The 9375-nt window shown below is 47.6% G+C and overlaps 1 protein-coding gene across 6 annotated transcripts in view; it reads left to right on the forward strand.

The window, feature by feature from the left end:
* Positions 1-5444: 5444 nt before the first annotated feature.
* Positions 5445-9375, forward strand: part of LOC117797805 — a 5247-nt gene continuing 1316 nt past the window's right edge. For 2 of the 6 annotated variants that reach the window (XR_004622703.1, XR_004622701.1), the window contains exons 1-2: positions 5588-6256; positions 8158-8206. Coding sequence is in view for 1 of the 6 variants with exons in the window: in XM_034650256.1 (XP_034506147.1) it covers positions 7071-7128; positions 8158-8206 (107 nt within the window). In the remaining 5 variants the exon portion in view is untranslated. The other 4 variants (XR_004622699.1, XM_034650256.1, XR_004622702.1 and 1 more) reach the window with 3 other exon arrangements.

The raw sequence follows: 9375 nt of genomic DNA on the forward strand, positions 1-9375 counted from the left end.
GGGGTAGAGCTGCAAGGGGGGTGGGGGAGGGTGAAGGCCAGAGCAGGGAGGACTCTTAGGGGAGGGAGGGGCTTGGGTGCTCAGCAAACAGCAGGGAGGTGTCACTGAAGGGGTTGGAGCAATGGGGGACCTGCCTAAGCTGAAGCAGAAGGATCCATCTGAGTGCCTTGAGGAGAGGGATTCTGAGGGAAGTGGATGAACTTGTCATAGACCTTTTACTTAAGTCTAGAGATTTGGTGACCATTTGCACATAGAGCTGATTTGGTTTTGGGACCCCATGAAAACATGATTTCTGCTCCATTTTTCCTACGTCTGTGGAAAAAAGAATAAAACGTCACATTCACCTTCTTAGAGAAGAAAAGCAATGAGTGTGAAACTACAAGTAGAAATAAATTTAGCTACCATAAAAACAGTTTGTGAGGCAACAAAGACAGAATCCTGACAAGAATTTGAAAGCAGAAATACTCAGAAACCAATGAATTTAGGAGATCTATCTCACTTCGAAACATAAAGAAATCTGTCTAATATTCACCAGTAAATGTTCAGTCAGACAAAGCTAAAAGCTTTTCAGAAATCACTCTGTCATATCTGATCCTGAACAAATTGTAACAGCACCACATGACCTTTGAAATGTATGCTGAATTGATGTCTTGGGAATATGTCACTAAGCTGACTTCCTGGAAATTGTCCAGTCTCTACCATTCTGTGAAGATTCCCCACAAGACCCTCAAACCAACTCCACGGTCCTCTGATCAGTGATGTTTGACAGGATACAGTCACCGTTTGCAGTAACTTCTCTGAGGAGAGTGAACACTAATTGATTATTTGTGTATATTTTTGCCCTTTCCATAGAGAGGTGTGCCTTCAGAGAGTGAGAAACTGGAGTAGTCACATAGTGTATACAAACCATGGTATCTAGAGATAAGACATGTTAGTGAGAATAGACAAGGGCCTGACGAGCTGCTGAAAGCCACTGGGCTCTCAGGGCTTTGGTCCATGTTGAGATTGGTGCATTGTGACCAGCAGCAGGTGCTGTGGGACTGCCCTTTGGTCCCTACGCAGCTGCTCAGTGAGGACCCAACACTCAAGAGAGTCTGGGCCTGTGTGCTGGGCCCTGTGCTCCCTGATGGGGACTCAGCATCTGTGTCCTCTCAGCCATGGAAGAGTCCCCTGCAGGGTCCTGTGTGGTCCCAGCAGGTGCTTCCCTCCACTGCTCCCCCCAGGGCTGAATCCAATCACTATGCTCCTCAGTGCTTGGTGTGACCTGAGGTCCAGCACCAGGGCTCAGGGAAGGGCTGGAGGTCACTGGATGGAGCCCATTTGCATGGACAGTCCATCCAGTGGCAGAGGGTGGAGGAGAAAAGGAGGCCTGGGGCAACCCAGCCATTTGTGAGGAGCAGGGGCTGGGTCAAGAGGCCAGGACTCCTGCCCTTATGCTCCTCTATTAAGGTCCATGTAGGGTCAGGACTTGGGTAGTGGGTCCGCATTCTCAGGCACCATCAGACCCTCAGGCTCAGATATTGAAAGTGTTACTCTGACACCTGTCCATCTCCCATGAAGTACTGTGTTTGCAGGTCCGTGTCCCAACCTGTGCTGACCCAACCGCCCTCCCTCTCTGTATCTCTGGGATCATCCCCCAGACTCACTTGCACCCTGAGCGGTGGCTTCCGTGTTGGCAGCAATGACATATACTGGTTCCAGCAGCAGCCAGGGAGCCCTCCCCAGTACCTGTGGAGTTTCTACTCAGGCTCAGATCTGCACCACGGCTCTGGGGTCCCCAGGCACTTCTGCAGTTCCAAAGATGCATCAGGCAAAGCAGGGCGTCTGCCCATCTCCAGACTGCAGGCTGAGGACGAGGCTGACTATTTCTGAGCTACAGCTCATGGCAGTGGGAGCTGCTACCGTTCCTCACAGGGTCTCAGATCACAAGGAATTAAGTCCTGGAACCAGAGATCTTGTGCCTGAGACTCTTGTATTGAGAAGTTTCTGTGCAGGCTCCTGTAGGGGAGAGTCCCCTGTGGGGAGACCTGTCCTTGAGAGGGAGGAGTGACACACAGACTATGCTGTTGCTTGAGCCAGCACAGGTGTCCCAGGAGCTCACCTGGGTGAGGGGATAGAGCCCAACTGCAAACGCACCAGGCTCTGGGATAATGAATAAACACTTTGAAAACTATACCCTCAGTCTCTCTCTTCTGTTGTGTCTCCTTAACTACTCACAGAGAATGTTTTGCTTATCACAGTCCTGGTCTTAAATTGTATGTTTAGAGTCCATATGTTAACAGGCACCCTGGTCACAGACACAATCTTCTCTTTCTCTGAACCAGCTACAAATGGTAACCACTTCTTCAGACACACTGACATCATCTTCCCTCCACAATCACCCTGTTCTCTATTCCCACCACCCCCAGGTCTTCAGTCTCTCTCTGGCTCTTCAGGTCTGAACAATCTCCACATTGGGATTTCAGAGAAAAGTCACAATGTTCTTGNGACAATGTTCTTGCTCTCACGTCCAGTCTCCACGGTCTTCCTTTAGGGAGGACAAGTAGCATCAATTGCACCAGCATGAAATTCCTTCATCATCTGCTTCCTGCTCTCATACCCGGAGTGTAATTCCCACTTCCCACCAGCCTCCATCGATCTCTGTAATATGTCAATAATATTATTGTATTTCCAAAATATGAATGTTCATTCATTCTTTGAGGATTAGCACATAGAAGCTCTTTGCGTATATAATTTTTCATCCTCAGAATGACTGAGGCCCCACAGAAGGTCAGTGTTGACGTAGTTGACAAAGGAGAGAGTGGCTTCATACTTTAACATATACCAACTGTTTTTCTTGTGGCTGAGAATATGTGTTTGTAAAATTGTCAGGATACTAACTCAGCCACACACTTTTCCTCCACCAATGAAGTCCCATTCATTAGCCCCTTTCCAAGATATTCTTTACTAGGCGCCCTAAGGAGACACCAGCGGAACACAGAGCATAGTGAGGAAGGGATATCATGTGAGGTGGCAGGAAAAGGGGGCTGCATGGTCACCTCCTGTCCTGTGATTCCTATGACCTGAAGACCACACAGCTGTGAGATTTGTGTCCGAGGGGGGAAAATGGACAGATGTCTTCCATTCCACAAGACCCAACATTATGACTCTGAGGATGTGTTACCAGAGTCCGTACACCAAATTCCTCTTCCTTGTGTAGAATTACTCCTCATGCGAGGGATGTGATCTTCCAGACACTGGCCTTCTTTAGCTCCAAGATCCAGGACACTGGAAGTTCTTACAGGGAGCCTGCTCTGGGGATGGTATAGCATGGAGATCAAACCGCAAGGGGTGGGAAAAACATAAGAGGAATAGAGGGACACTTGCCTTCATGCTGCTTGGTCTCTGAAGGAAAGCTATAGTGATAGTATATGGAGAATATTCTCATTCTGGGTGTGTGTGTCTGTGTGTGTGTGACCCCTCTCTCCTTTCTCCTGTCTCAGTGTTCTTGAGTCCACAGTTTCCAGGCCTCTCTCTCTGTCCAGAAGTCAGGGTCAACCTGGGCTCACCCACCCATCCTCACACAATCTCCAAGAGGCAGAATCCCTATCAGCAAGTACCACCAGCGATACTGAGTGTAACAAGGTTCCTGTCACCAGGAGAGCCATGACATGCCCTGAACACCTGCTCTCCTGGGACAAAGCTGATGCTCAGGAGTCATGGAGGGAATCTCTGTCACTGAGGGCAGCTCAGCTCTCGACTGTCTCTCGGCTCCAGTGTGTGCCTGAGGCTGGTCAGTACATTGATTCTGGGGAAATAGCCTTGGTGATGGTGACAGGAGACACATCCTCCCAGGGCTCTCAATCCTGGATGTCACTCCCTCAGTCACCCTGGTGACACCTCCAGTTGGCTGGACTTCTGCCGGAAAGTCTGTCCCAGGCCAGGGCCACAGGAATATGATATCAGGGACACAATCCCCTTTATCTCCATGTCTCCACCACTCACGTGTGGGACCTTTAATAGAATCCTCTGGGTCCAGGTGGCCTTGGGTAAGAGCAATTCCTTGCTCTGCTCATGGGTGGTGGAAGGAGCACTTGCTCTATCTGGACATGCTGGATGCGAGGTATGGGGACGAGAATTGTGCCCACAAAAGAGGGTGGTCCGAAGTCAAATTCCTCTGTCCTGGAAGGTCTGACTGGTTTTGGCAATTCCTTCATTGAGATGGCTCTGAGGTTCATAGGAACAAGCTCCTTATGGGGTTTCACTTGGCAGCATATCTGGCTTCCTAGCTGTAGCTCCAACCCAGGTTACAAAATTTATGATTAAAAAACAAAGTGATTTTAGAAAAAGGTTACAGACTTCCCTGTTCAATGAAGAACAGAAAGCGTCCTTTCCCCATTGTTGTTGCATCCATGGTTTTAGTCCAATCACTATGCTTATTCCCTCTGCAGAAAGTACATATGTGAGAAAAGGATACTCGTGATTGCACCTGCATCTTCACAGGACTTTATCCTTTAGCTTCAATAAATCTTATTGAGGAGGACTTTGCATAAAATAACACAAATCAATTTTAAATGCACATTGGGCTCAGTGGTGATGAATACATAACCACTGTCACTGGATCCGGTCAGAGCATCTGCAGTTGTTACTCCTTTTCTCCTCGAATGTCTGTCAGGATTCCCTTTGTGCTCTGAGGTCAGTGCCACACACAGCCCCACGTGCCAGGGCTCCCGCAGACTTGTGTCTGTGCTGGGAAGACAGATCCTTGGAGGGAATCACTGCCCACAGGGTGCGGAGAACTGCTGTTTCAAGCAGGTGGAAACAGTGACAGATGACCAAGATTTACAGCGTGTTTCCTTCTAGAAAGGCACATGAGGGCTTCTACCCACAACCTGCAGAGAAGCATTCCCTGTCTCCTCAGAGCTGTGGGAACCTAAGAGCAAGGGGAGATCTGCTAACCAAGGGGGAGTCACATAAGAAGAAAGTGCACAGTGTCCTTCACAGAAGGGCAATGTGTCCATGAGGAACCATCAGTGCTCTGGACTTGGTTCTGATCTAAAAGGAGTTTGTGTAGAGACACCACCTCATTCCTGGCCCCTGAACAGGTAAGATCGCTGTAGAAAGACACAATTGAGGAGTCTGTGTAGAGCATAAAGTCTGCACTGAGGTGATGGGAGGACACAAGCCTCCCACCTCCTAAGGTGATGGGAGGCCTGTTCTCAAGCAGGAAACAGTGGAGAGTGATGTGAGGATGTAGCTTCTATCTCTGATGGGCTCTGGTCACCATGTCACACAAAGGTGTGTCTGGTACTTGCCACCAGGGGGTGCTGGGGCCATTTCTGAGGAGTCAGTGGTGATCAGAGCTGGGACCTGAAACCTGTGCCCTCTGCTCAGGGCTCACAGCTGTGACCTCCCCACCCCCTGCTCCCACACATCCCCCCCTGCCCATCCCCTGACATCCTCAGGCAGAGGGACCTGACCCAGGGCCAGGGAGGGGTCAGAGAGCTTGGGTCTCATTTGCATGGATGGGCCCTCCCTCTCTCAGAGGATGAAGAGGCCTGGTCCCCTCTCCTCCTCACCCTCCTCGCTCACTGCACAGGTGACTGGATGCAGGAACAAGTAAAGGGACTCTGGGAGGACATGTGGGTTCTGCGTCCTCCTCTTCTCTTCACACCCCAGCATCACTCTCTGTGTTTCTCCCCCTTACAGGTTCCTGGGCCCAGTCTGGGCTTACTCAGCCGCCCTCTGTGTCTGGGTCCCTGGGCCAGAAGGTTACCATCTCCTGCACTGGAAGCAGCTCCAACATCGGTGGTAGTTATGTGAACTGGTTCCAATAGTTCCCAGGAACCGCCCCCAGAACTGTCATCTATGGTAATAACAACCGACCGTTGGGGATCCCGGATCGATTTTCTGGCTCCAAGTCTGGCAGCTCAGCCACCCTGACCATCACTGGACTCCAGGCTGAGGATGAGCCGGAGTATTACTGTGCATTGTGGGATGACAATCTCAATGCTCACACAGTGCTCCAGGCCTGAGGGGAAGTGAGACAAGAACCCACTTGCTCATCCATAGAAGGGGACACATGCCAGCAGTTCCGGTTCAGCTTAGCCTGTGATGCTACTTATTCCTCTGCTGACTCCTTGTCCCCGGGTCCATCTGGGGCACCACCGGGGAGTGAGGATCTCCTGTCGCTTCTGTCCTCAGAGTCACTCAGAGCAGCTCATTCCTTGACAAAGAGTCTCCATGTGAACAGAAATTTCTTGTTTCATCATCTGAGGTATATTATTTCTAGGCTGGATCATACTAATTTTTTCCTTCTCATTTTAAATATATCAAACAATTTTATTTTCTCTCTGAACAAGAAATGTAAAAGTATTTTTCCCCATGTGGTGCTTGAAGAATAATTCAGTCCTGTGGCTTTATTATTCTCAACTTGGTTATAAGCGGTGCTGCTGCCTAGTTTTCCTGATTCTTTGAGAAATAGATGCTCACTTAGAAATGTAAAAGTATTTTTAAAATCCCCAACATTTTGTCCGCAGAAAAAATCTTCACGTGAATGTCTATACCAGTTTCAGTCCTAATTACTAAAAATTGAAATTGAGCAGAAATCCGTTCACAGATATTTACTCCAGGTAGATGTCTAATCAATGAAACATGGAACCAAACTCAGATGCCAGCAAATAGGCGGGACATTTATGAAATGGGACAGAATACATAGTATGGTTAAAGTTACATCACATAAGGGAAGCAGCGACCACTCTGGAGAGAGTGCAAACATCTGCAGTTTCTGGGAGGATAAAAGAGACAAGAGAGTTGATCATGTGAACAAAGGAAAATGTTTCTGAGCAACAGAATGATTCGATAAGACACTGTCACAGCACTGAAATGACACTATGACACTGTCAGAGTCACTGAACACTGTACAGCCACACGACAGAACCCAAAGGGTGCAGATACAACTCGTTTGAGAGGTTTGGGGCCCTGAATGGCATATGGACTGTGACAAACCCACAAACCTACCTCACAGACGTGTGAGCTCAGCTCAGCACAGGGCTTGGGGATGCTGCTGAGCTGAGTGGTGGAGAAAATGAATGGAGCCTGTCAGTGTAAAGTCACAAGAGACTGCATGTGAGCTCTATGCTCTAGTAGGTAAGCTCGTGTCCTGTGTGGAATGGGCGGATTATGTTAACGGGGCTGCACTGCATCCTGGAATCGAACAATCGAGTCAGTGGTTTGGTGGTGGTGGAGCCAGATTTCTTACGTTAGGAATGGAAGTTCACAGACATAACCAGGGAAGGAGGCTTGAGTGAAGCATGTGGTCACGGGTGAGAGCTGGAGCTGGCAGCTTGGAATCGTGTGTCGTTTGATGGAGACAGATAATCACCTGTGGAAACAGTCACCGTTCTGTGCACGTTCCCAGGTTAGTTGACTCATATAGAAGTCCTCGGTCTGTCAGCTGAGTGGGAGAACAAGCAGAGATGCCCAGTAGCCATGAGGTGCACTGTCCCAAATACTGTCTCTAATACCATTCTGACGGAGGACATGCGGGCTTCCTTGGATAAGTCTTAATCCCCAGACCAGGAACTCCACAGAATGAGTGTGGAGCACCTTCTAGTGTCAGAAAGTGAAGAATTTTTCAACACAAACACAAGCACATCAGCGTGCATGCACACACACACACACACACACACACTGACAGGGTGTGTCAAGGGGCTCATCAGCCAAATTAAATGGTTCCGTTGGGTAAAACTGGAAAGATGTGAGCAACCAAATATATGTAACAGTATTAGGTTATAACTCAAAGCCTAAAATAGCTCTTCATTGTCCATATTGTTCACTGTTTGAACAAATAAATAAATGGAGGAAAAAGAGACACAATCCAGCAGAGAGATTTCAAGTAACAGGTGCAAACACTTAGCATGAAGCGTGTCGGGCATGATCCCCAATCATGAAGTGTGGACAAAGTCACCCAAACAAGAATAGTCTGAGAGAGTGTCACAGTGAGAGAAGCTTAAGGAAGCGTCACAACTACATGCCACAGAGAATCCTGAACTGGATCTTAGAACAGCATAGGGACATTAGGTAAAAACTAAGACAATCTGAATAAACCATGGCTGTTAATTGTTATGGGCATCAATTCATGTGAAGAAAGTTCTAAAAAAAAATCTTGTATTTCAGAATGTGATCTTATATGGACATGGGGTTGCTGCAGATGTAGTCAGCTAAGGTGAGCCGTCTTATGTGTCATGGATTTTTTTTCTCTCTCTTTGGTTTTTCTCTGACTCTTTGGTTGAAATGATGCTGAAACACATCACAGTATTTTAGAGAACAGAGCCTAGGAATCCAACCTTCATTGTCAAAGAAGGCCCTCATATTATAGAAAAAAAATCGAGAAAATTCTGTNTTGTTTTATTACTGTGGATCAATGGAGGCATTTACCAAATGAACATGATGAAGCCTCAATCTGGGTGGGATGCCTTGTTCTGGGAGCCCCTTGATGTAGGAGTGGAGAAAGAAGTTCTAAGAAGAGGGAGGTCCCTTCTACAGTGTAAGGATTTATTTCCATCCTCATACTGAGAATAGCTACAAAACCTGACTAATAAAAGGGAAAATGAATCCTAAGTGTATCAGAGTGAGACAAGACATACTGAATTCCCAGGTTAACTGTAAAAGCAAATGAAAACTAGAGTGGGAAGTATGAACAGTGGCCACATTTTTGTTGAAAGTATTTTAGTCTCATGACCAATGCAGACATCAAATGCCAGGGCCTGTGCCCTGGGGGGTATCAGAATTTCCCAGAGCCTCATAATACAGCAACACCAACATTAGTCTCATTGTAAGGATGTAGACTTTTTTCAGGTGTGAACCAGCAGTGAACTCTGGGAATATTAGGCCCCGGAGTGAGTGTATCCTTACAACATTCTCTCTCTATGCCTTTCCCAGAAACAGCCCTTAGGATTTCTGCAAAGCAGCTCCACTGTCCCCTGCTCAGTGACACAGCTGCCCTGATGCACAGCTGGGTCATCCAGCTTTGTCTAGAAAGTCCTGTAATTACATATTCACACATTTCCATCTCCCATTGAATCAGGGCTCCTCTTGGAGTGAGAAATTACTGTAACAAGCACAAAGATCAGAAACATAGTATGGGTCTCCCCAACTTTTAAAAGTTCTCTTTACACACTTGGCTTTTATGAATATTTTCATTTGTAGCTGCTTTTAGTGCTAAAAGAAATTTGAGGAGGATTTTCAGTTTCACACACGCACAAAATAAGTGTTGCCATAGCCCCAAGCATTAGTTGTGCAGGGAGCCTCTACAGGACAGTGCAGAACCCAGCAGCATGAGGGGTGCCCTCCAGCACCTTCACTGAGAACTACACACAGCAGCTCAGCAACAGG

Source organism: Ailuropoda melanoleuca, unplaced genomic scaffold (assembly GCF_002007445.2).
Source record: "Ailuropoda melanoleuca isolate Jingjing unplaced genomic scaffold, ASM200744v2 unplaced-scaffold1424, whole genome shotgun sequence".
Classification (NCBI taxonomy): Eukaryota; Metazoa; Chordata; class Mammalia; order Carnivora; family Ursidae; genus Ailuropoda; species Ailuropoda melanoleuca.